Source organism: Salmo trutta, chromosome 24 (assembly GCF_901001165.1).
Source record: "Salmo trutta chromosome 24, fSalTru1.1, whole genome shotgun sequence".
NCBI lineage: Eukaryota > Metazoa > Chordata > Actinopteri > Salmoniformes > Salmonidae > Salmo > Salmo trutta.
Genome location: NC_042980.1, coordinates 36,255,516 through 36,283,020, shown reverse-complemented (window position 1 = coordinate 36,283,020; position 27,505 = coordinate 36,255,516). Strand labels below are relative to the sequence as shown.

At 43.7% G+C, this 27,505-nt stretch overlaps 1 protein-coding gene and 1 long non-coding RNA gene across 5 annotated transcripts; one reads left to right on the top strand and one right to left on the bottom strand.

Moving 5' to 3' along the window:
- Positions 1 to 4,296: 4,296 nt before the first annotated feature.
- On the bottom strand, positions 4,297 to 25,800 carry LOC115161219 (tetraspanin-7-like). 3 transcript variants are annotated; one of them, XM_029712021.1, is made up of 8 exons: positions 25,648 to 25,800; positions 13,853 to 14,041; positions 10,473 to 10,547; positions 9,742 to 9,837; positions 9,488 to 9,643; positions 9,315 to 9,398; positions 9,044 to 9,124; positions 4,297 to 4,415 (listed from the first exon to the last, which is right to left on the bottom strand). In XM_029712021.1, exons 1-7 carry the CDS (start codon positions 25,711 to 25,713, stop codon positions 9,056 to 9,058), a joined length of 735 nt encoding a protein of 244 aa, XP_029567881.1. In that variant the 5' UTR covers positions 25,714 to 25,800; the 3' UTR covers positions 4,297 to 4,415; positions 9,044 to 9,055. The 3 variants fall into 3 exon arrangements, with proteins under 3 accessions (XP_029567881.1, XP_029567883.1, XP_029567880.1); XM_029712023.1 differs by lacking the exon at positions 4,297 to 4,415 and adding an exon at positions 4,453 to 4,607; XM_029712020.1 differs by lacking the exon at positions 4,297 to 4,415 and adding an exon at positions 7,671 to 8,696.
- Positions 22,996 to 23,976, top strand: LOC115161220 (uncharacterized). Of its 2 annotated transcripts, none has more exons than XR_003869211.1 (2): positions 22,996 to 23,364; positions 23,814 to 23,976. It is a non-coding gene; the product is annotated as an uncharacterized LOC115161220 (long non-coding RNA). The 2 variants fall into 2 exon arrangements; XR_003869210.1 differs by having other exon boundaries at positions 23,797 to 23,976.
- Positions 25,801 to 27,505: the final 1,705 nt, after the last annotated feature.

Genomic DNA, 27,505 nt, shown 5'->3' with positions numbered 1-27,505 from the left:
CCACTAAAATCGTAATAAACACTGACAAATAAAATATTGTGTTATTGTTGTTATTGTTATACGTATGATTATTAATAATAATAATAATAATAGGGGAGGGGGGGAGTTAAAAGAATTTACTCAAAAGAGGATTTGAGGATCCATTTAAAGGGGTTCTTTGAAGAACCTTTTAAAATGGTTGTTCTAAGAACTTATAGGGGTTCCCCCACAGTTTCAATTTGAAGAACCCCTAAAGAATACTCCAGGAACCTTTTCTTTTTGACTCAGTCATATACTACACACTTACATTTTTGGTTGTCCTAGGCTACCTGGCTAAAATGCTTGCTCGCTAGCCTAACTTCCTTTCATGGGCAACGTTAGCTAGTTAGCATTAGCCTCCTACATCTAGCTATATATTGAACTTCCATCCTCTTGGGCCAGGGACACAATTCATGAATTTATGGTTGGATCAGAATCGCCTTTATAATCAGTACAGAGAATTAAGTAAAACCTCAAGTCCAAATCCCTATCTCCATCCATGGCTAATTTAGGAAAGGGCCAATTTTTGCTAGCTAGCCACCGGAGGACAACAACACAACGAGATGAAACAATTCAAGTTGTTTCTGTGAATAACGTATTGCTCTCGATGTGATGTGATTGGAGCCAAATCCAAATTGGCTTCTCTTGACACTTTTTATTGATGCACTAGGATCATTTACAATTGAGCTCACTCAATTTAGCTCAACGCTGATTGGCTATTATTTTGTACATTTAAGGGAGGCCAAATACTCGTTAGCTTCCCTTGCATTCAGTGCGACGGGCGGAAACAATGTCATACGCTTTTTGACCAGACAGCATAAGATCGATGGCCCACACATACAGAGACAGAGGGCGCTGTTTCGCTCACTCTTTTTCCTTTTATGGTGAGATACTTTCAGCCTCTTACGAATTGAAGGGAAATTGTGAAACGCAGAGAGACGAAAGATAAATTATTATTCTTTATTGTTTCTTGGTCAATTTTTGCTGGAAGCCTGGCTTACCTTGGCATCCAAGAATACACGTCACTGTAGATAGAGTAGGTTGTCCTCACTGTTTTCTGGTAGCAGCTAGCATAAACAGTAGCCCAATAAATCCATATTGTTTGGCTTTATGGACAATTTTTTAACTGAAATAGAGAAAATAAAACATTCCTTAACACCAAATAATAACATGGCAAACCTAACATTTAAGCATAACAACTTAGAAATAAATGTTAACTTACATAACAGTAGCCAAGCTAGAAAGCATAATCATAGAACAGCAGTAGCTAGCGTTAGCTCATAACTGTAAAAATAATGCCACAAACTTTAAACAATAAATTTATTTCATTGTATTATATGTAACGATATTATGATAATTACAATACTATGCTTGCAAATGGCATAAATTAAGATAGCTAGAGGAAAATAAACAAAATGTAATGATTTCTGTTTTGACAATGTAGCAAGCTCTGTTTGATGGTTGACAGAGCAGTTTGTTTATGTCGGTCATCATAATAACCACATGCCCCGAGGCTGCCTGCTAGCAAGGAATCTCTTGTTCTACTTACTAATAAAAACATTGGGTCTATGACATAGAGGGACAGCGGAGAGAGATACAGGAGAGAGAGGTAGGTCGAGAGAGAGAGAGAGCAAGAGAGAGAGAGAAAGAGAGAGATAGAGAGGGAGCGAGCATCAGAAGAAAGAAAATGGAAGAGAGTTCATTTAGTGTTTATCCTCAGACAGAACCCCCAAAATGTTTTGTTTGGAGGAGGAAGTCAAATTGGGAAATCCCAATTTAAACCCTGTAAAATCAGAACCCTCCTCAAACTTACTGGCACAACTGCCTTGCTCTCTTCTCTGTGTGTGTGTGTGTGTGTGTGTGTGTGTGTGTGTGCGCAGTAACGGCGCATTCCCTCTTCACGAATGACAGAACACATAATACCCCCCACCCATTAAGCCACGCAGAGAGGGGTTGGCTCGGTGCCAAGAGCTGATGGCATGCATGTTCCATTAGGGACGCACTGCCATGCTGATATGCCGGTGATTTGCGTAACGAGATAAGAAGTTCTCGGTTAGCTGTCTCCCTGGGTAACGGCCTCCTCATCTCTCCCTCTTCCACACCACAGCCAGACACAGATGTCAGGTCTGGAGAGACTCGCAGTGTTCAGCTGCTGTCATATGGTTGACCCAAAGCCAAGGGTCAAGGTTGACCAAAAGCCTATATAACCTATAAAACAATGGTTTTATTGGAGTTTTCAATTAAATGAAGGTGTTTGATGTAGGAGGATGGAGGGCGATGATAGGTCCAGAACATGCTTACTCCCTACATTTGACTAAACAGTATGTTCTAAATAGTGTAGTGTGGCTTGAAGTAAATAGTAAATCATTTAGCAAGCAGTAGCCTAGACTAGAACAGTAGCCTAATTCGGTCATGGCCAATGATTACAATCAATCGCTCTTCTGACAGCGATATTTGGAAATCCACTATCTGCAATTGATTGAATCTTGGACTTAGGCTCTGATCTGACGAGGAATTACTGATGCAATGCATTACTATCTGAATATCTGACAGGTTGTTTATGTAGTCCTGTTGCTCCTGCCATATAGCCTACATACTGTGTCTGACATGGAGGGATTAAGAAATGAAACTAAATTGGTCACGGGCATCATTTCCAAATCGTTGTAGTTTGGGGGGGGGGGGGGGGGGGTTATGAATGAAGTAGACTAAAACAGAGGAGTCCTGTTGTGTTTTGTGTTTTTGTAGCCTGTAGAGAAAGCAGTGGCCTGGGTCATTACAGTAAAGGCCCTCAGAGCGCATAGAAGAACTCTGGTGGTGTGACTTCCTAATGCGTAACCTTTATTTAACCTTTATTTAACCTTTATTTAACTAGGCAAGTCAGTTCAAAACAATTTCTTATTTACAATGACAGCCTACACCGGCCAAACCCGGACAACGATGGGCCAATTGTGTACCGCCGTATGGGACTCCCAATCACAGCCAGTTGTGATACAGCCTGGATTCAAACCAGGGTGTCTGTAGTGACACCTCTAGCACTGAGATGCAGTGCCTTAGACCGCAGTGCCACTCGGGTAGCTGGAGATCTACACGGCTCGGTCATCCAACATGCACCTTCATGTTGTTACAGTTCGTACTGATACCTAAGCGACATCTTGTTGTTAGTCAACAAAGCCGCGGCTAACGCCAGTAAGTAGTGTTACCTCATATTTTTGACTTTAAAGGTTCAATGCAGCTGTTTTTAACTCAATATCAAATAACTTTTGGGTAACAATTAAGTACCTTACTGTGATTCTTTTCAATTAAAATGGTCAACAAATAAACAAAAATAGCTTCTTAGCAAAGAGCAGTTTCTCAAGAAATAATTTTTCTAGGACTGTTTGGGAGTGGGCTGAGTGGGGAGGGGAAAATTGAAAACTAGCTGTTATTGGCAGAGCTTTGGAACTCTATTTCTTATTGGTCTGATAAATAATTTACCGACTGGTGTTGTCACCAGGCAGGCCAAAACTCCCTCCCACCAAAACAGGCAGAAATTTCAGGCAGCCTTTTTAAACAGCTCTTACACTAAAAGGGCATTATTATAATTTTCACAATTTCACACTATTATTCCAACCACATAGTGTGGAAATATATATACACACACACACAACACAGGTAAACCATGTTTTTGATTGCACTGGGCCTTTTTTACCTTGAAAAAACCTCTGAGGTCTATGAACTCAAAGATACTTCACTCCAAATAAAATATATTTGCTTCAAAATTACAGTACTTTCCTCTAAATAAAGTATATTTGCTTCAATGTGGATACAAATGTAAAAATGGGTTTTTCTTGTCTGACACCTGCCTTCCTGTATTTACCTTTTCTCTCTCTCTCTCTCTCTCTCTCTCTCTCTCTCTCTCTCTCTCTCTCTCTCTCTGTGTAAACACTCCACTGTAGTGCAGCAGGGGGCTTGGTAACTACAGTAGAGTATGTAATGACTGTCATTTTCTGCCGGATCCCCACTAGCAAACACACTCCTGCTGTGTTGGAGAAAGAATAGAGCCCACAGACAGATGCACAAACACACACACACACACACACACACACACACACACACACACACACACACACACACACACAGTAGATGAGTGTAATGCACACACAAACCGTCAGCAAGTGACACTGAATATTTTTTTAATGGTTGAGTTATCTGCTTTGGACAGTCTGAAATGTCAGGTAATATAGACTAAAATATATACATAAAAAAAACACATTTCAAATGAAATAAAAAAGACTTGCCTTGGGGACACATCTGTTTATTGGATTGAAGTGAAATTAAACATCCTTATGAGAAATGCATCATTCTTGTTCACTTTATTTGTCAGTAAGCCCTCCTGTCTTCCTAGATACTTTGCGAACCTAAAATGTAAGACATGTAGAATAAGAAATAATGTCAGCTTTATTCATTCAATTTCTACCTGGAACATTCAGGACTATTCCACATCACAGAGGAGCTCTGAAGAGGAGTTTGACCATCCTTTGTGTAGACTTAGCAGTCCTGAAAGGACTTGGGTTTGTTTGTGTAGCAATAGCGCCACCTAGTGTTCAGATCTGTGACAAAACCAGGGCAGAAGAAGGAAGGGGGTGAAATGCATCGGTGACGTCCTCTCTAGCTTAGTATTCATGTCTCCTGCTTTTGTTTCATGCTAATATGATTCATGGCAGAGGTCTTTAACACAGGGAGGGAGGGAGGGAGGGAGGGAGGGAGGGAGATGGAAGAGTCGAGGGAGAATGTGGGAAGAGAGACAGCTACAGGGGGGATGGTGAAGGTGAAAAGTGAAGGCGAAGTAGAGAATAAGTGAAGGACAGAAGGGGGAGGAGAGAGAAAGTGTAGAGAATACACTTCAAGACACAGCAATTCAACTGTAAAGTTATGAGGATTGTTTATTAATACAGATATCACTGATAGTTACAATATCAACAACAGAACAGACTGTATTGGCATGCTACAGGAGCTGGTGCAGTTATTAAAAAGGTTGGCTTATGTACAAAACAACGTTTAATCTTTTCATTAATGCTGCAACTGTAGATTGCGATATTTATTGACTGGTCTTCTACAGGTTTGCATTTGTGTTAGTTTAGTTAGATTTAATGATCTACTTAATAACAGTAAACTGTCTTTCTACTCTGCTGGAGGTGAGAACCCCCCCTGTGTTTGCTGGATTTCAATACAAATTGGCATTTCAGTAGTTTCACATTTCTAAATCCATCTGTTTTAGGAAAGTCATTTCAATACACTGGGAGTTGTTAGTAGCACTTTATTTTAAGGTTCAGTTACCTTATTATTTGCCTTGTATATGGAGCGGTGCTCCAATTTAGTCCCCAACAATGTGTTCCATAGGTTATTGTCGTGTAATTACCATTTTACCATGCAGTTTCTAAGTAAGTACCAGTCATCCTTCCTGTAATAGGGTTGTGCTCAATTCGAATTGAAAGCAGTTAATTCAGGAGTTAAACTGAAATTCCAGTTCAATGATTGAAAAAGGGCATCTATTTTTAATGACTTCTCAATAAACTGAAACGGAGAAGCTATTTAAGTTTTTCAATTTTAAATTCAAATCAATGCCTTCAATTCGAATTGTACCCAACCCTGTTCCGTAAAAGGATTTAATGCAAAAAAGTTTTGTAAATCTGAGTGATTAGAGAAAACAGCATACACGTGAAAGCCCCCAAAACAGGTTTGAGATCCTCTGTATAGCAGAGAGGTCACAGCTGTCTCCATCATGACTTTGAGACATGAACATACATACACAACACCATATGAAATACCAGTCTGAGTGTTGCATCATATCATTGGCCTTACAAGAATATGAGCATTGACTGAATCTCAAAAAACACGCTATTCCCATCCTATTCCCACCCAATTCCCATCCTATTCCCACCCAATTCCCACCCTATTCCCACCCAATTCCCACCCTATTCCCACCCTATTCCCACCCAAATCTCATCCTATTCCCACCCTATTCCCATCCTATTCCCACCCAAATCTCATCCTATTCCCACCCTATTCCCACCCAAATCTCATCCTATTCCCACCCTATTCCCACCCAAATCTCATCCTATTCCCACCCTATTCCCACCCAAATCTCATCTTATTCCCACCCTATTCCCACCCTATTCCCATCCTATTCCCACCCTATTCCCACCCAAATCTCATCCTATTCCCACCCTATTCCCACCCAAATCTCATCCTATTCCCACCCTATTCCCACCCAAATCTCATCTTATTCCCACCCTATTCCCACCCTATTCCCACCCAAATCTCATCCTATTCCCACCCAAATCTCATCCTATTCCCACCCTATTCCCACCCAAATCTCACCCTATTCCCACCCTATTCCCACCCTATTCCCACCCAAATCTCATCCTATTCCCACCCTATTCCCACCCAAATCTCACCCTATTCCCACCCTATTCCCACCCTTTTCTCATCCTATTCTCACCCTATTCTCATCCTATTCCCATCCTATTCCCACCCAAATCTCATCCTATTCCCACCCTATTCCCACCCAAATCTCATCCTATTCCCACCCTATTCCCACCCAAATCTCATCCTATTCCCACCCTATTCCCACCCAAATCTCATCTTATTCCCACCCTATTCCCATCCTATTCCCACCCTATTCCCACCCTTTCCCATCCTATTCCCACCCAAATCTCACCCTATTCCCACCCAAATCTCATCCTATTCCCACCCTATTCCCACCCAAATCTCACCCTATTCCCACCCTATTCCCACCCTATTCCCACCCAAATCTCATCCTATTCCCACCCAAATCTCACCCTATTCCCACCCTATTCCCACCCTTTTCTCATCCTATTCTCACCCTATTCTCATCCTATTCCCACCCAATTCCCACCCTATTCTCACCCTATTCTCATCCTATTCCCACCCAATTCCCACCCTATTCCCACCCAAATCTCATCCTATTCCCACCCTATTCCCATCCTATTCCCACCCAAATCTCATCCTATTCCCACCCAAATCTCATCCTATTCCCACCCTATTCCCACCCTATTCCCACCATATTCCCACCCTATTCCCACCCAAATCTCAAACTATTCCCACCCTATTCCCATCCTATTCCCACCCTATTCCCACCCTTTCCCATCCTATTCCCACCCAAATCTCACCCTATTCCCACCCTATTCCCACCCAAATCTCACCCTATTCCCACCCTATTCCCACCCTATTCCCACCCAAATCTCACCCTATTCCCACCCTATTCCCACCCAAATCTCATCCTATTCCCACCCTATTCCCACCCAAATCTCACCCTATTCCCACCCTATTCCCACCCAAATCTCATCCTATTCCCACCCTATTCCCACCCAAATCTCACCCTATTCCCACCCTATTCCCACCCTATTCCCACCCTATTCCCACCCTTTTCTCATCCTATTCTCACCCTATTCTCATCCTATTCCCACCCAATTCCCACCCTATTCCCACCCTATTCCAGTAGACGACTCTCCCCACTTGTAACCACCTCAACTCTTTCTCACTCACACTCGTAAGTGTGCAGACAGAAAGGCAGACATACTATAAATATAACATGAAATAAACATAAGCCTATACATCTCAACGTGTGCCACAAAAACACATAACATCGATCAAATCAATAAAGAATATATTTATCCGACAAAATTCGAGGCTCACATATATAAAAATAACCTACGCTCACATATATTAAATCGGAACAGCTCCGTGTTCCGAACCAAACTTGACACACACACACTTCATTAATTGTTATAATAATAAATTATTAATTATCAAGACATCTACACATCCAGAGACCAAATTGATTACACAGTTAGCTCATTGTAAGCTAACATCATAGATATGGACACAAAAGTCTGAGATATTATCCATGAAGCAGCGAAAAAGCAGGGATGCAAATGAAAGGCTAAAAGTTAGCTCTAAATGCTCTCTCAATGTTATATCAACATATCTTCTCTATATGTGTGTAGCTTGGGTATTTACAGCGGTGATCAGAAACATTATGAAAATACAGTGTATGCTGGCTACTGTATATCTTTAAATGTGGGTTAATAATTTCATACAAATCTGTGCATTGCTTTTTAAATGCTAGGCCCTGTATGGAGCATGCCAGACCACAAGGGGGTGCTGTGAGAGGACAGGGAGACAGGGGGGGTCAAAGAGTGCTAAGGAGCAGGATGATGTTGGCGCTAAGCACTGATGCAGGGTCAGATATCCATTCATCACCCTAATAGTTAAGTTTAGCATCAAGGCTTCGGCTGACCTGTTCCTAGATCTGTCCCTAAGGACAACTTCTAACCAAAGTGTTAGAGATGGCTAAACTTGTAATATGGAGCAGGATTAAGTTGCCCATAGATGCTTAACCAGTGTTGCATTGGGGAGGGTAAGCTGATTTTACATAAGTGCTTACTAGAAAATTCCACCTACAGCCTGAGTCCCTCAGTAGAGTTGAAGGTACTGTGAGAAAGCCTTCATGGCACAGAGGCAAGTTAAGGAATGGTACTTCTTTACGAGAGAGAGAGAGAAAGAGAGAGAGTGAGAGAGAGAAAATAGAGTTTTAGTGATACAGTGTGCTAGTGTTGTGGGGATCTTCTGTCCCAGTCTACCAAGGTGCTGTTCGCCCTCTCCTCTTCATCTCCCTACAAACAAACAACCACCACACAGGCTCTTAGACAACTATAGATGTGTCTGTGTATATATAATGTGTGTGTGTGTGTGTGTGTGTGTGTGTGTGTGTGTGTGTGTGTGTGTGTGTGTGTGTGTGTGTGTGTGTGTGTGTGTGTGTGTGTGTGTGTGTGTGTGTGTGGTCCTCTGTAGCTCAGTTGGTAGAGCATGGCCCAGGATAGTGTGTTTGATTCCCGGGACCAACTGTGCATATGCACGCATGACTATAAGTTGCTTTGGATAGAAGCATCTGCTGAATTTGATATTCATGTGTGTGCATGCTTGTGTGTGTGTGTGTGTGTGTGACAGAGTAGCCACTTACCTGCTCTCCCTGCTACACCATCTCATACTGATTAGCAGTAATGATCCTGGACAGACAGCAGGCCAGCAACATGCCAATCAACTGAGAGAGGGAGAGAGAGGGAGAGGGAGAGGGAGAGAGAGAGAGAGAGAGAGAGAGAGAGAGAGAGAGAGAGAGAGAGGGGAGAAATGGGGGTGATAGATGTGTAGAGACGTGAGATAATTTAACTTTAGTTAATAGTGAACCTTAGACACAGCACTCCTATCATCAGACAACACATTCTCTGTCTCACCTGTGAGAAGGCAATTCCAAATGTTACTCCCGCGATGATGGCCATGTTGGTCTCAAGGAAGGAGGTTACCAGTTCATAACAGCCCTGAAACACAAAAAACACAGGGGATGGGTTAGTATGTAACATATACGGGATAGTGTGTAACACAGTGGACGGGTAACACACACACAGACCTGCTGGTAGACCTTGGTGTGGTTTATGGTGGTGTTGCGGAGGTCCTGAGGGCTGCAGTCAGAGGAGTTGGAGCAGCAGCTCAGGGGAAAGCCGTTAGCAGGGTAGTACACACTGCCCAACCAGCTGGTGTAGTTGTACACCCCACAGCAACGCAGCTGGAGAGAGACACATAGACGTGATTACATTTTTGTATTGTTGTGACAATAGTAGTTTTGTTGATGTTGTCGTTGTTGATGTTGTTGTTGGGACTCACGCTGCTTTGGACGTTGTCCACAGCCAGGCTCTTCTCATCCTCAGCATCATAATTCAACACGGCGTCAGTATAGGTCCTCAGGAAGGTACCTTTTATCTGTGGACACACACAGCATATGTTTTACTATCCTTGTGGGGCCTGAAAATGTATTCCCATTAAAAGTCCTATTTTCCCTAACCGTAAACATAATTGTAACCCTAACCCAATAGCCTTTGTCCTCGTGTGGACCTGGGAAATGTCCCCACAAGGGAACATTTTCCTGGTTTTACTATCCTCGTGGGGACTGTTGGGGTACCCACAAGGATAGTAATAAAAGCCCCCACACACACACACACACATACAGTCTTGTAGAACTAACCTTATGGGGACACAAAATTCTGTCCCATTCAAAATCCTATTTTCCCTAACCCCTAAACCTAACTCTTACCCTAACCTTAACCCCAAAACCTAACCTTAACCCTAAACCTAACCCTAATTCTAACCCTAACACTAATTCTAACCTTAACCCTAAACCCCGTAGAAATAGAATTTGACCTTGTGGGGACTAACAAAATGTCCCCAGTTGGTCAAATATTTGTTTGTTTATTTTTCTTGTGGGGACTTCTGGTCCCAACAAGTATAGTTAAATATGTCCACATACACACACAGGTGATGTATCTCTACTGGCAGGTACTCAGCTGAGAAAGGTCCAGATGAACTGTGGGTAATGCAGTTCAAATAAAGAAACTGACCTCATGACGAAAAACAAAGCCAGAGATCCCAGCCACCAACTCAGCTAGGAACACCAGGGACAAGAACATTACATACTGCAGAGAGAGAGAGAGAGAGAAAGAGAGAGATGGGGGACAAAGAAGTGGAAATACAAGAGAAATAAGCTACATATACAGAGAGGTTGTGTGTGATGGGGACAGGCTGGTGATGGTGACAGGCTAGTGACCGGGACAGGCTAGTGATGGGGACGGGACAGTGATGGGGACAGGCTAGTGATGGTGACAGGCTAGTGATGGTGACAGGCTAGTGATGGTGACGGGACAGGCTAGTAATGGTGACAGGCTAGTGATGGGGACAGGCTAGTGATGGTGGCAGGCTAGTGATGGTGACAGGACAGGCTAGTAATGGTGACAGGCTAGTGATGGGGACAGGCTGGTGATGGTGGCAGGCCAGTGATGGTGGCAGGTTAGTGATGGTGGCAGGCTAGTGATGGTGACAGGCTAGTGATGGGGACAGGCTAGTGATGGTGGCAGGCTAGTGATGGTGACGGGACAGGCTAGTAATGGTGACAGGCTAGTGATGGGGACAGGCTGGTGATGGTGGCAGGCTAGTGATGGTGGCAGGTTAGTGATGGTGGCAGGCTAGTGATGGGGACGGGGCAGGCTAGTGTTGGGGACGGGGCAGGCTAGTGATGGTGACAGGCTAGTGTTGGGGACGGGGCAGGCTAGTGATGGTGACAGGCTAGTGATGGTGACAGGCTAGTGATGGTGACAGGCTAGTGATGGTGACGGGACAGGCTAGTAATGGTGACAGGCTAGTGATGGGGACAGGCTAGTGATGGGGATGGGACAGGCTAGTGATGGTGACAGGCTAGTGATGGTGACAGGCTAGTGATGGTGACGGGGCAGGCTAGTAATGGTGACAGGCTAGTGATGGTGACAGGCTAGTGATGGTGACAGGCTAGTGATGGTGACGGGACAGGCTAGTAATGGTGACAGGCTAGTGATGATGACAGGCTAGTGATGGTGGCAGGCTAGTGATGGTGACGGGACAGGCTAGTAATGGTGACAGGCTAGTGATGGGGACAGGCTGGTGATGGTGGCAGGCTAGTGATGGTGGCAGGTTAGTGATGGTGGCAGGCTAGTGATGGGGACGGGGCAGGCTAGTGTTGGGGACGGGGCAGGCTAGTGATGGTGACAGGCTAGTGATGGTGACAGGCTAGTGATGGTGACGGGGCAGGCTAGTGATGGTGACAGGCTAGTGATGGTGACGGGACAGGCTAATAATGGTGACAGGCTAGTGATGGGGACAGGCTAGTGATGGTGACAGGCTAGTGATGGTGACAGGCTAGTGATGGTGACGGGGCAGGCTAGTAATGGTGACAGGCTAGTGATGGTGACAGGCTAGTGATGGTGACAGGCTAGTGATGGTGACGGGGCAGGCTAGTAATGGTGACAGGCTAGTGATGGTGACAGGCTAGTGATGGTGACGGGGCAGGCTAGTGATGGTGACGGGGCAGGCTAGTAATGGTGACAGGCTAGTGATGGTGACAGGCTAGTGATGGTGACGGGACAGGCTAGTAATGGTGACAGGCTAGAGATGGGGACAGGCTAGTGATGGGGACGGGACAGGCTAGTGATGGTGACAGGCTAGTGATGGTGACAGGCTAGTGATGGTGACGGGGCAGGCTAGTGATGGTGACGGGGCAGGCTAGTAATGGTGACAGGCTAGTGATGGTGACAGGCTAGTGTTGGGGACAGGCTGGTGATGGTGACGGGACAGGCTAGTGATGGTGACAGGCTAGTGATGGGGACAGGCTAGTGATGGGGACAGGCTATGGATGGTGACGGGACAGGCTAGTGATGGTGACGGGACAGGCTAGTGATGGTGACGGGACAGGCTAGTGATGGGGACAGGCTAGTGATTGGGACGGGGCAAGCTAGTGATGGGGACTGGCTAGTGATGGGGACAGGCTAGTGATGGGGACAGGCTAGTGATGGGGACGGCACAGACTAGTGATGGGGACGGCACAGGCTAGTGATGGGGACGGGACATGCTAGTGATGGGGACAGGCTAGTGATGGGGACGGGACAGGCTGGTGATGGGGACGGGACAGGCTAGTGTTGGGGACAGGCTAGTGATGGGGACGGGACAGACTAGTGATGGGGCAGGCTAGTGATGGGGACGGGACAGGCTAGTGATGGGGACGGGACAGGCTAGTGTTGGGGACAGGCTAGTGATGGTGACGGGACAGGCTAGTGATGGTGACAGGCTAGTGCTGGGGACAGGCTATGGATGGTGACGGGACAGGCTAGTGATGGTGACGGGCTAGTGATGGGGACGGGACAGGCTAGTGATGGGGGCAGGCTAGTGATGGGGACGGGACAGGCTAGTGATGGTGACAGGCTAGTGATGGGGACGGGACAGGCTGGTGATGGTGACGGGACAGGCTGGTGATGGTGACAGGCTAGTGATGGGGACAGGCTAGTGATGGGGACGGGACAGGCTAGTGATGGGGACGGGACAGGCTAGTGATGGGGGCAGGCTAGTGCTGGGGACAGGCTAGTGATGGGGCCGGGACAGGCTAGTGATGGGGAAGGGACAGGCTAGTGATGGGGACGGGACAGGCTAGTGATGGGGACAGGCTAGTGATGGGGACGGGACAGGCTAGTGATGGGGACAGGCTAGTGATGGGGACGGGAGAGGCTAGTGATGGGGACAGGCTGGTGATGGGACGGGACAGGCTAGTGATGGGGACGGGACAGGCTATTGATGGGGACAGGCTAGTGATGGGGACGGGACAGGCTGGTGATGGGGACGGGACAGGCTAGTGATGGGGACGGGGCAGGCTAGTGATGGGGACGGGGCAGGCTGGTGATGGGGACAGGCTGGTGATGGGGACGGGACAGGCTAGTGATGGGGGCAGGCTAGTGATGGGGACAGGCTAGTGAAGGGGACGGGACAGGCTAGTGATGGGGGCAGGCTGGTGATGGGGACAGGCTGGTGATGGGGACGGGACAGGCTAGTGATGGGGGCAGGCTGGTGATGGGGACAGGCTAGTGATGGGGACAGGCTAGTGATGGGGACGGGACAGGCTGGTGATGGGGACAGGCTAGTGATGGTGGCAGGCTAGTGATGGTGGCAGGCTAGTGATGGGGACGGGGCAGGCTAGTGATGGGGACAGGCTAGTGATGGGGACGGGGCAGGCTAGTGATGGGGACAGGCTGGTGATGGGGACAGGCTAGTGAGAATTATGTGTTATGTCGATAATTAGCACTGTGTTTCTCTAACTACACTCTATTAATCAGCATCAAAACAATTCTTCACAACCCCAGCTGCAGATTCACAGCTCCAGTGTGTGTGTGTGTTTGCCTGCACACTCCTCTTCCTCTCCCCTCACCAGTTTGAGCATCCATGGGCTCCCCCTGCAGGTGGCGAAGCATCCGAACAGGCCAAAGACGATGATGACAGTCCCAGTGCCGATGAGGACATACGGAGCGTTGGTGGTGTTCTCAGCTATCAGAGAGATATACGGGCCGATCATAAACTTCCCCCATACTCCCACTGCCAAGAGGATCGCTCCTGTGATCTGGAGAAGAGAAGGAAGGAGAGAGAGAGAGAGAGAGAGAGAGGGGGGGGGGGGGGGGGGAAGGAGAGGAAAGAAAGGGGAGAGGACAAATAGGGGACATAGATGAGTAAAGGGAGATGATGGTTAGGGGAGAAGAGATAGGAGAGAATATGAGAGAAAGAGAGAGAGAGAGATGTTGATATCCAGAGGTACAGTATTCAGCCAGCAGAATGCAGTGTTCTACCGATGGTGCTGAGTGAACATTACAGAACACCACCATGTTGCTCAACAATGCAGAGCCCCCTTGCCTCTCTGTAGTGTGGGAGAATAAAGTTGCCACTAGACTCAGATATAAGATCAGCTGAGTATAATTGATAGCAGGTTTAAATGTAGATATGTGATCACTAGATCAACCTTTCAGATTGTCCATTCTGACCAAGGAGTAAACAGTGGTTGTTTCTAAGTGTGAGAACAGAAAGGGGAGTGCAGAGAGAGAGAGAGAGAGAGAGAGAGAGAGAGAGAGAGAGAGAGAGAGAGAGAGAGAGAGAGAGAGAGGGGATGTGGAAGAGTTCGAAGGCGAATGGATATGTTGATACTTTCCTGTGGAACAGGACACACCCACACCCCACGCACACACACACACACACACACACACACCCCACGCACACACACACACACACACACACCCCACGCACACACACACAGAGGAAGTGAATCAAAAGGACCCATTGATCCAGAGTGGGCCGCTTCCTTCTGTTACGCTGCTCTTAGCATTTGTAATGAAGGCCTGTCATAAAGGAGTGTGTTGTGTGAGCCAGCTAAAAGCCCCTGTTCACCAGCTGGGGGGGGCTGCTTTTTTGTGATGGGTACAGTGGGGGTGCCGATCTGTCAAAGACACTCTACTAGCAAAGCCTGGTGCCAAACCATCTTCACCCCCCCAGTGCCCCTCAAAGAGGTCCATCTGCCTGGTGCTGCCATACTGCAGGACAGCACACACACACCGGCATGTAATCAGACCCACATGTACACACACGCACAGCACACAAATACAATGTGACATAGTTTATTGGAAGGTGTATGGGCCCAAATGTGATCTAAATGAATTACCATTACCTGAATGAGGTGCAGTGCTGGGCCCGGTTTCCCGATAGCGATTGAACTCAAGGTTCCGAGTGTTTTAACGATGCATCTTTCCTAGAACTGCCGAAGATGTAACATACGTTTCCCAAAACACCACACAGAGAGAACGTTTGCTAAAAGGTGCTACATGGTCAATCCGAAGTCTTCATTGGCCGTGCAGCATTTATGGTGATACGGCCTCTGCAGAAGTCAGGGCATTCACACTTCACGGAGCAGCACAGAGCCGTTGTTAAGGAAGTTTTCAAGGAAGTGAGTTTGTGTTTATACAGGACCCCCCTACCGTCAACCAATCATGTCAATGCAGAGACATAAGGAGCCCTCTGCATTGTTACAACATTTGGGAGGCGCACAGCAATGCGTTAGTGCTGGGCTGGGCCAAACACGTTTCAAGTTTTATTAGTGGTATGTACAGGATACACATGGTATACACAGTCCAACAAAATGCTTACTTGCACCAGTGGAGGCTGCTGATGGAAGGATGGCTCATAATAATGGCTGGAATGGAGCAAATGGAATCGCATCAAGCACATGGAACTATGTGTTTGATGTGTTTGATACCATTCCAGTAATTCCGCTCCAGCCATTACCACGAGCCCGTCCTCCCCAATTAAGATGCCACCAACCTCCTGTGACTTGCAGGTTCCTTCTCGACAATGCAACAACAATAAGAAATAATAAAATATAAGAATACTACGAACATAAAGAAAATGTCTCAGTATTTTGGGATGGAAGAACACTGGGAGAGGAGTCAGAGACAGAGACTGCTTGGCTGACAGGGCCAGAGTTAGACTGTCTCCATGGTAACAGACATTTATCTCTGAGGTGCTGCAGTATCCAAGCAGAGCTCAGCCTGAACATACAGAAACCCTCCCTCTCCTCCTCCTCCTCTCTTTCTCACTCCAACCTTGTATGAACAGCAGGTGACAAAGCCCCTCCACCCCATAAGTCTACATGCACTCACTGCCGTCCAATCCTGGACTGTTCTTTACTAATTAAAAGACGGAGGTCTTTAGAGACTGAGGTCCCTGAACTAAATCAATAACATTTCCCTCTTATCTTGGAATATGTTTATTTCTTAAGCATTCATAAGTAATGACTCCAGTACAGTCCAGAGAGCTCAGTCTAGTAATGACTCCAGTACAGTCCAGAGAGCTCAGTCTAGTAATGACTCCAGTACAGTCCAGAGTGCTCAGTCTAGTAATGACTCCAGTACAGTCCAGAGAGCTCAGTCTAGTAATGACTCCAGTACAGTCCAGAGTGCTCAGTCTAGTAATGACTCCAGTACAGTCCAGAGAGCTCAGTCTAGTAATGACTCCAGTACAGTCCAGAGTGCTCAGTCTTATAATGACTCCAGTATAGTCCAGAGAGCTCAGTCTAGTAATGACTCCAGTACAGTCCGGAGGGTTCTGTATGGTAATGAGTGGAAACTAACACGAACACTGCATTAATGATTCAATCTCAGATCTCCCTCTGTACTGTAGCTGGTATTACATACTGTACAGTATTTTGCCAATCCATCACTGTTAGAGGCCTTGCTGTTCTCTGTGTGTAGGGAACTGAACAGATAATCAACGAGGCTCCACCTCCTGGCCTGTGTGTGGGCTGGTACTAATGTCCATGCAGAAGAGCCTGGACCGTCTGCCATCATTATAAGAACACTGCCTAGATAATGCTTTATTCCTCAAACCAATCATTGCTGATATTCACCTAATATCTTATTTACCAACAAAAACTTGGTTGTTTCTATAAAACAGAAAAAAAAATTGTTAGCAGATTATCATACATTACCATATTACTAAAGGATTTTGAAGTCAACTTTTTTCTGGAAAATCTTTTTGAAATATCTGATGAATTATAATATCTTCATCATGAGTTATACCGTTAGCACACACACACACACACACACACACACACACCACAGTTATGCCTACACAAAGAGATTTCCTTACCCACACACAGTCACGTGTTCATGGCAGCGTTTCTGTGGTGACAACAGGACGTTGTATGTGTGCTCTTCTCCAAGGGCCCTGAGAGGTGAGTTCTGCAGTGTGGTGTTTGCAGACATACCTTTAAATTGTGTTTTTTATTGCAATGGCTATCAATCTATCTATCTACAGTGCCTTCCGAAAGTATTCAGATCCCTTGATTTATTCCACATTCAAAATTAAATAAATATACTTTTTTTCCCCTCACCCATCTACACACAATACCCCAGTGTTTCCCAACTCCAGTCCTCCAGTACGCTCAACAGCACACATTTTTGTGTGAAAATGAAAATGAAATACAGAAATATCTTGTTTACATAAGTATTCACACCTGAGTCAATACATGCAGTGGTGGAAAAAATACCCAATTGTCATACTTGAGTAAAGGTAAAGATACAGTAATAGAAAATGACTCAAGTAAAAGTAAAAAAAAAGTCACTCAGCAAAATTCTACTTGAGTAAACATCTAAAAGTATTTGGTTTTAAATATACTTAAGTGTAAAAAATAATAGTAATTGCTAAAATATACTTAAGTATCAAAAGTAAAAGTATAAATCATTTCAAATTCCTTGTATTAAGCAAACCATACAGCATCATTTTATTTTTATTTTGTTATTTACGGATAGCCAGGGGCACGCTCCAACACTTATAGACATAATTTACAAACGAAGCATGTGTTTAGTGTGTCCGCCAGATCAGAGGCAGTAGGGATGACCAACGATGTTCTCTTGATAAGACAATTTTCCTGTCCTGCTAAGCATTCAGAATGTAACGAGTACTTTTGGGTGTCAGCGAAAATGTATGGAGTAATAAGTACAGCATTTTCTTTAGGAATGTAGTGAATTAAAATTAAAACTGGTAAAAAATATAAATAGTAAAGTACAGATAACCCAAATGACTTAAGTAGTACTTTCAAGTATTTTTACTTAAGTACTTTACACCACTGAATACATATTATAATCACGTTTGGCAGCAATTACAGCTGTGAGGCTTTCTGGGTAATTAAGAGTTTTCCACACCTGCATTGTACAATATTTGCCAATTATATTTTTCAGAATTCTTCAAGCTCTGTCAAATTGGTTGTTGATCATTGCTTGACAACCATTTTCAAGTCTTTTGCCATAGATTTTCAAGCATATTGTCACGTTCTGACCAGTAAAGGGGTTATTTGTTATTGTAATTTGGTCAGGATGTGGCAGGTTGTGTTTGTTTTATGTGGTTCGGGGTTTGTTGGGTTATGTTATTATGTAAGAGGGGTGTTTGTTTAGAGTGTTCCGCGGTTTTTGGTCATTGTTCTATGTTTTGTATTTCTATGGTTTTTCTATGTTGTGTATTTCTTTGTTGGCCTGGTATGGCTCTCAATCAGGAACAGCTGTACTTCGTTGTTGCTGATTGTGAGTCATACTTAGGTAGCCCTTTTTTTTTTTCTCCACCTGGGATTTGGGGGTAGTTGTATGAGCACCTGATTGGACTGTTAGTGGTGTTTGTTTTTACTTCTTCACATTAAAAAGATGAGTATACCCGTTCCCGCTGCGTTTTGGTAGGATCCTTACGACACCCGTTACACATTGAAGTCAAAACTGTAATTCGGCCACTCAGGAACATTCACTGTCTTCTTGGTAAGCAACTACAGTGTAGATTTGGCCTTGTGTTTTCGGTTATTGTCCTGCTGAAAGGTGAATTTACAGTTAAAGTCGGAAGTTTACACCTTAGCCAAATACATTTAAACTCAGTTTTTCACAATTCCTGATATTTAATCCAAGAAAAATTCCCTGTTTTAGGTCAGTTAGGATCACCATTTTATTTTAAGAATGTGAAATGTCAGAATAATAGTAGAGAGAATTATTTATTTCAGCTTTTATTTCTTTCATCACATTCCCAGTGGGTCAGAAGTTTACATACACTCAATTAGTATTTGGTAGCATTGCCTTTAAATTGTTTAACTTGGGTCAAACGTTTTGGGTAGCCTTCCACAAGCTTCCCACAATAAGTTGGTTGAATTTTGGCCCATTCCTCCTGACAGAGCGGGTGTAACTGAGTCAGGTTTGTTGGCCTCCTTGCTGGCACCACTTTTTCAGTTCTGCCCACAAATGTTCTATGGGATTGAGGTCAGGGTTTTGTGATGGCCACTCCAATACCTTGACTTTGTTGTCCTTAAGCCATTTTGACAACTTTGGAAGTATGCTTGGGTTCATTGTCAATTTGGAAGACCCATTTGCGACCAAGCTTTAACTTCCTGACTGATGTCTTGAGATGTTTCGTCAATATATCCACATAATTTTCCTTCCTCATAATGCCATTCTATTTTGTGAAGTGCACCAGCCCCTCCTGCAGCAAAGCACCCCCACATGATGCTGCCACCCCTGTGCTTCATGGTTGGGATGGTGTTCTTCGGCTTGCAAGCCTCCCCCTTTTTCCTCCAAACATAACGATGGTCATTATGGCCAAATAGTTATATTTTTGTTTCATCAGACCAGAAGGACATTTCTATTTGTCCCCATGTGCAGTTGCAACCTGTAGTCTGGCTTTTTTATGGCGGTTTTGGAGCAGTGGCTTCTTCCTTGCTGAGCAGCCTTTCAGGTTATGTCGATATATGACTCGTTTTACTGTGGATATAGATACTTTTGTGCCTGTTTCCTCCAGCATCTTCACAAGGTCTTTTGCTGTTGTTCTGGGATTGATTTGCACTTTCCGCACCAAAGTACATTCATCTCTAGGAGACAGAACGCGTCTCCTTCCTGAGCGGTATGACGGCTGCGTGGTTCCATGGTGTTTATACTTGCGTACTATTGTTTGTACACATGAACGTGGTACCTTCAGGTGTTTGGAAATTGCTCCCAAGGATGAATCAGACTTGTGGAGGTCTACAAATTTTTTCCTAAGGTCTTGGCTGATTTCTTTTGATTTTCCCATGATGTCACGCAAAGAGGCACTGAGTTTGAAGGTAGGCCTTGAAATGCATCCACAGGTACACCTCCAATTGACTCAAATTATGTCAATTAGCCTATCAGAAGCTTCTAAAGCCATCGCATCATTTTCTGGAATTTTCCAAGCTGTTTAAAGGCAGTCAACTTAGTGTATGTATACTTCTGACCCACTGAAATTGTGCTACAGTGAATTATAAGTGAAATAATCTGTCTGTAAACAATTGTTGGAAAAATTACTTGTGTCATGCACAAAGTAGATGTCCTAACCGACTTGCCAAAACTATAGTTTGTTAACAAGAAATGTGTGGAGTGGTTGAAAAATGAGTTTATGACTCCAACCTAAGTATGTAAACTTCCGACTTCAACTGTATCTCCCAGCATCTTGTGGAAAGCAGGCCGAACCAGGTTTTCTAGGATTTTGCCTGTGCTTAGTTTCGTTTCTTTTTTATGCTGAGAAACTCCCCAGCATAACGATTACAAGCATTACCATAACATGATGCAGCCACTACTATGCTTGAAAACCTGGAGAATGGTACTGAGTAATCTGTGTTGTATTTTCCCCAAACATAACCCTTTGTATTCAGGAAAAAAAGTGAATTGCTTTGCCACATTTTTTGCAGTATTACTTTAGTGCCTTGTTGCAAACAGGTACATGTTTTAGAATATTTTTATTCTGCACAGGCTTCCTTCTTTTCACTCTATCAATTAGGTTAGTTTTGTGGAGTAACGAATGTTGTTTATCCAACCTCAGTTTTGTCCTATCACAGCCATTAAGCTCTAACTGTTTTGAAGACACACCTGGACTGAGCGGTATCCTTCCTCTCTGGCAACTGAGTTAGGAAGGACGCCTGTATCTTTGTAGTGACTGGGTGTATTGATACACCATCGAAAGTGTAATTAATAACTTAACCATGCTCAAATGGATATTCAATGCCTGCTTTTTAATTTTTACCCATCTACCAATAGGTGCCCTTCTTTGCAAGGCATTGGAAAATCTCCCTGGTCTTTGTGGTTGCGTCTGTGTTTGAAATTCACTGCTCGACTGAGGGACTTTACAGATAATTAATTATGTGTGGTGTACAGAGATGAGGTAGTCATAAAAAATCACGTTAAACACTATTATTGCATACCGAGTGCAACCTGTTAAGCAAATTTTGACTCCTGAACTTATTTAGGCTTGCCATAACAAAGGGGTTGAATACTTATTGACTCAAGATATTTTCAGCTTTTCATTTTTTATTAATTTGTAAGAATGTCTAAACATAATTCCACTTTGACATTATGGGGAATTATGTGTAGGCCAGAGCCAAAAAAATCCCAATTTAAACCATTTAAAATTCAGACTGTAACACAACAAAATGTGGAAAAAGTCTGTGTGAATAGTTTCTGAAAGCACAGTCTAGCCTTGTCTTTATATTATAAACATCCTTCCATCTATTGTATCAATATTCAGGCCAGAAGCTAGATTAGATTGTGGGTTTGTCTGCTTTCAATATAACTGATGTCATCTGTTTAAATCAAAACCCAGGCTCAGGTAGGAGGAAGTGATGATGTTGCTATTGTGACGCATCGACCGATGTAGAAGGTTGCCCTTAGTCCCAGAGCTAGGATCAGATTACACTAACAATCGGAACCATTACCTAGGACAATGAAGAAAACATTGGATTCTGTATCAGTGGCAACAAGGCAATATCTAACTGATAAAATCCAATGCAATCTGAGAGATTACACAGAAACCAGCAGCCATGACAACACTGACAAAACCAGTCCCCAATACAATAGGACACACAACGGATGACCCCTTTCCCACCAGTCCCTAAAAGAGAAATCATGAGTTCTATTTTTAACAGGAACATTAAAACATGTCAGTGTTTCACATACCCTACCGGCATAGGCACCACTTCAAATGACACCGTGTGAACTGGAGTCTGAACCACTCACCGGAAGACATTAGCTGTCATGACAAGCTGATGACAGTGAAACTCAGGAACTAAACTATCTGAAGAATTTCAAACCACCACCAACAACCACCCCTCTGACAGCCCATCCCTAGTTCCCCCGGAAATGAGACGAGCTGTTGCCCTGCCCCGGGGGTGAGACCACCGATCCAGTTGGCTGCTCCTTCGTGCTGGGGAGATGTGATCATATGCAGACTAGGGTGTGGAAGCGTTAAGGCTGCTCTGACTGACCGGACTAAATATAAATGTTAGTATCTATGACAGGCACTAAATGCTTGCTGAGAGAGATATGTACAGCCTCTGATTTTCTTGTCTCACATGTAAATGCTGATCCGAGGCCAGATTTTAGTTATACTGTATGGCCTTGGGGGTTCAGGTTAAGACTGGGAGAAAAGGGTCCATATCAGGGGATATCTTTACATGAAACGTTTTTGATATTCTAGAGAATACAAACCATTTCCAATGCATATTTAGAGTTTTGTGGATATGCACCATATCTTTTAGACATATATGATATTGGGATTACTCCAAATATCACACATGGACATTTCCTATGGCCGCATATGGACTCATTCAATATCCTGCGATATGTGACATCCTATTTTCACTCTTCATGTTGACAAATACTGACTGTATAGATCGCATATCTGTTTTCAAGATATGAAGCTATATTGATTCCAGATATGCTTCTCTTGGCTGAGGTCCATATCCGGATCTTGATATGCTTTTTATCTGCTGAAAATAAGAAACATTTCTGAGTTTTCAGCACATGCTCAATAATTTGACAAATATAAAATCCATATTTTTCTTTCATGCATTCCCTCCGGATATCATACATGGTATTGCCTTGACTCATTAGATATCCTGGGATAGGCCTATCTGGACATCTTATTTGTTCGATATGATGACAAATACTGACAGAAGGCCTACATAGTATATTTTCTCAGCACATAATGCATATGCTCTTGACTGAGGTCCATATCAGGATCTTGATATGCTTTTTGATATGCTAAATAATGACAATCTCTGACGCTTATTTGAGTTTTGAGGACATGCTCAATAATTTGACAAATATTAAATCCATATCATTCTTTCAGACACTAGCTATAATTGTTGTATTCCAATCTGCATAGAGGCGCAAACCGCAAACTAAAAACACTGTAACTGGTAGCCTAGCAACAAGAATCAGGTATTTTCTGCTATGGAGTTCCAGCTGTCATTTTTAACATTTGGGCGCCACAAATGACTTTGTAAATAGTATGTGGTCGAATGGATAACTGGGGGAAAAAAGTGAGAAGCTCTTCAGAAAATATGTCAAAGAAGTTAACGCTAAAGTGAGTAGCTAATTTGAGATTTTATTTATCTTAGTAACTACAATCAAAAATGTTAGCTAATTTGGCCAGCAGCCATTAGGGCTAGCTAGCTAGTTAGCTAGGCTAGATAGGGGGGTAAAAGCTAACTGGCAGCCTAGCTAGCTAACATATAACGAAATTGCCTTCCCTTCAGGGAAAAATATTTGTACCCCATATCAAACCTCAAGGTGACAGCTAACGTTTTAAACAACATTTAGGCATATTTTGTATTAGTGATTAATATAAGCTATCAAGCAAACACATTTAATTAGCTAGCTAACTAGCAAATTGGTTAGCTAGCTAACGTTAGCGTGTTTCAGTTCGTTTTGTTATGAATGAAGCCGGTATAGTAGCTATCTTGTGGTATGGTTATGTGAAATGACAATATTTTCTTTCAATATTGACACAATTTAGATTTTATGCATTGACAGTTTGGAGTGGATCACAGCCCAACACCACAGTGCCGGTTTGCACTGCGCGGGACCGCTGTTGACGATTCCAATCAGCATCCATGTCCATAACAAACAGGGCAGGGTATTGAGGGTGTACACGTTTTATTTTCTGTCAAATAAATACAATTCATTTTTTACCAAAGGTTGGTCTACGTTTGCTTCTTTACAGACAACTTTTTGTGATTGGAGCTCTGGATTTGATTGCTGCAATTTTTTAAACATAAATAGCAGAGATGTGCTTTGGAAATAGCAACTTGGATTAAATATGACGATGTCTGCCTTTCCGTGCCCTGTAGCCTACTACTGAATATTGTGTAAATGCATGCTCAGATGTCACCTTTATGTGAAGAAGCACAATGATTTTCGGCGCCTGAACAGGTAAAATAATTTGGGCGCTGGACATTGATCATGAGTCGGATTTAGCTCATTTTTGATCAGACAATTACATATATACGAATATCTATTGAGAACGTTAGGTAATGTGGTAATGTTCATGCCTACGTATAAATGCTAAGATATGTCAGCATGTTGACACCCTTTCCGGAGTTAAAATATTCTAGAAATATATAAACGGGTGCATGCGCATGTCTTGAATTTATCTCATGGCACTCCCGATATCTCCCTGGACTCCTGGTTGAAGGGAGATGTCTGAGGTCAGGATTGGATGCATGTAGAAACTCCCATTACGGAGAATACCCTAGCTTCGTATATGAAATTAAGGAGACGCGTATCTGGAGCATGTCTACTTATATCGAATGAAATGTCAGATGAAACATAGATAAAGATATCCCCTGATATTAACCCCTTTCGCCCAGTGGAGCATTCCTCCATCCTTGTCTAACAAAGATATCTCTCAGGATAAGAGATGTAAATACACCAGATGAGTTTGTTTACCTTAGGATAGTCTATAGAGGGATTGCTTATGTTTTGCTTAGTTCCCCATCTGACTTGATGCCCATGCATCTGTTGGCTACTGTTTGTCATATAGCCTAATAATATACAGAGGAGTTGGCTAAAGAAACACATGCTATGGTATAACAATGATAGAGAAGTCTCATGAGACATATAACAAAAGTACAGAGCTTGTATATGACTGAACCAGTCAAGACAAACAACCTATCAGGATGCAGACAAATCATTTGAAATGCGCTGTTTACGAAACATCAGGTGCACATCCATGTCGGGACGTTATAGTGCGACCTATGGTCGAACGCTAAATCAATGACAAAACAACTGACTGCAACCTATGCATGCAGTAGACTTGACATTGACGAGTGCACTTTCATGCTGCTTCGCACCAAACGATGGACCGACAGAAACCGTTACATGAGTGGCTGCTGATTTGCCTGTGTCAACAGCCTCGACTGATAACCTCTACCCGTCTCTGACTACAGAGCTGCTGCGCTCTATATAGCCTACGCATGAGCATGACATGTATTGCGGTCAATGACAACTTCGAAATACGGAGCAACATATCGAGACTTCCTCACGCTGGAGTAGGTGACAATGTACGAAATAAGCCAAACGTTACAGCAGAGGATGTCGCATTTCTCCAAGCGTGTGGGGTTGTTGTAAACATGACCCTGATAAGACATTATCACAAAGGTAGAGATTGTCTACAAGAAGACATAAAAAAATATATATAAGTACACCCTCGAATTAACTGAATTTCTCGAATTAACTGAATTCATCAAACATATGGAAAAATAACGGTTCTTACGGGTAGCCTACAGCTCTGCATCTACAACGACGGAAACGATCTCCCCAAGGCTTACATTGGGGAATGGATAAAACAAGGGTAACGTTAACTTACCCAAAACACGAAGGAGTAAACGATGAGAAGGGTTTTGAGAAAGGTTATCACTGGTTTGGTCTCCATTCTACCCAATGCCCATACAACAGTAAACTGAAAGGACTGTTTCCTACAAGCGTTGCTCTACCACGACTCTCCGCTGGAGGACTTTCGGCTGCTGCACCGCAGTCATTCACAGCGCAGCCGCCAATATATTTTTGCTCCATAAGTAGAATTTGATTGCCCCCCTAACCACTGATACAGGCTCAGAAATTATTTCTCTTGAATATTAGGTAAGATTTGTTTTCATAATCTGTTCCTAGACCTGATCTGTGGTTAGGAACAAATACCCGAGAGAATAACACAGCTCGATTACCCCCTCTGGCGGACCTTTCAAACAGGTGGGTTTCCAAGGGCAGTAGTATAGAGTTTGAATCAAATGTTTTGTTTAACTAACCCAAGTTAGACCACAGCCTGTTGTTTCCAATGAGAGCAAATTAATCATAGTGGGCAGAACAAAAAGGAGGTGGGCCGAACCAAGCACGAGATAGCAAGATCCCATTGGCGCGTTCTACTATATATTTGCATATTTCCGTTAAGTAACGCCTGCTCGGTGAAGTGCACAGGCGCAATAAATCAATTTGCCCTTGCACTCCTTCTAAACAATGCTTTTTTTTTTTTTTTACTTTGGTAAAGGGTCAAGTCTACAAAACTTCGTACATTCTATTCGGGAAAAGCTTCTAGTCTTGGGAACAGAAAACTGTATTGAGATCAAATATTTCATCATAGAGAAAATGTCGGCCAAAATCCATCTCGTGAGATCTTCTCAAATTCACACTTTGTGATATTATCATCATCTTGAGGATTCAGGAATGTATCATGTGTTGGAATAATATGTTGGATAGATGCCGAAAGATTGTTCTGTTTGGTGCCATTGTACTGGAATACATGCAAATTAAACAGGATAAGAGTACAACAAGAACTGCCTTACCGAAGTACAGTACAGGGTCCCTAACGTAAACTGGATCTCTTACCTCCGATGTAAATTGTCCGGTGGCGATTTTATGAGTTGTTCAGCAGTCTAATGGCTTGGGGGTAGAAGCTGTTGAGGAGCCTTTTGGTCCTTGACTTGGCGCTCCGGTACCACTTGCCGTGCGGTTGTAGAGAAAACAGTCTAACTTGGGTGACTGGAGTCTGACAATTTTATGGCTTTCTTTTGACACTGCCTATTAAATAGGTATTGGGTGGCAGGAAGCTTGGCACCAGTAATGTACTGGGACATTTCGCACTACCCTCTGTAGCGCCTAACACGGAACCCAAACCGGCTGCGCACATACGCCATCGTGCATACATTTATTTTGTCCCCTACACCAAACGCGAAAAATATCAAAACAAACTCTGAACCAATGACATTAATTTGGGGACAGGTCGAAAAGCATTAAACATGTATGGCAATTTAGCTAGTTAGCTTGCACTTGCTAGCTAATTTGTCCTATTTAGCTAGCTTTCTGTTGCTAGCTAATTTGTCCTGTGATATAAACATTAAGTTGTTATTTTACCTGAGATGCACAAGGTCCTCTACTCCGACAATTAATCCACACATAAAATGGCCAACCGAATCATTTCTAGTCATCTCTCCTCCTTCCAGGCTTTTTCATCTTGGATCACCATATAAATTCAATCTAAACTTTCATGGTATTACCACAACAACCGGCAAAACAGTTAGTCTTTCAATCACCCATGTGGGTATAACCAATGAGGAGATGGGAGAGGCAGGACTTTCAGCGCGATCTGAGTCAGAAATAGAAAGGAGTTCTCTTTTCGCCCTTGGCATCGCAGACGCTCGTTGGCGCGCGCGAGCATTGTGGGTGCAATAATT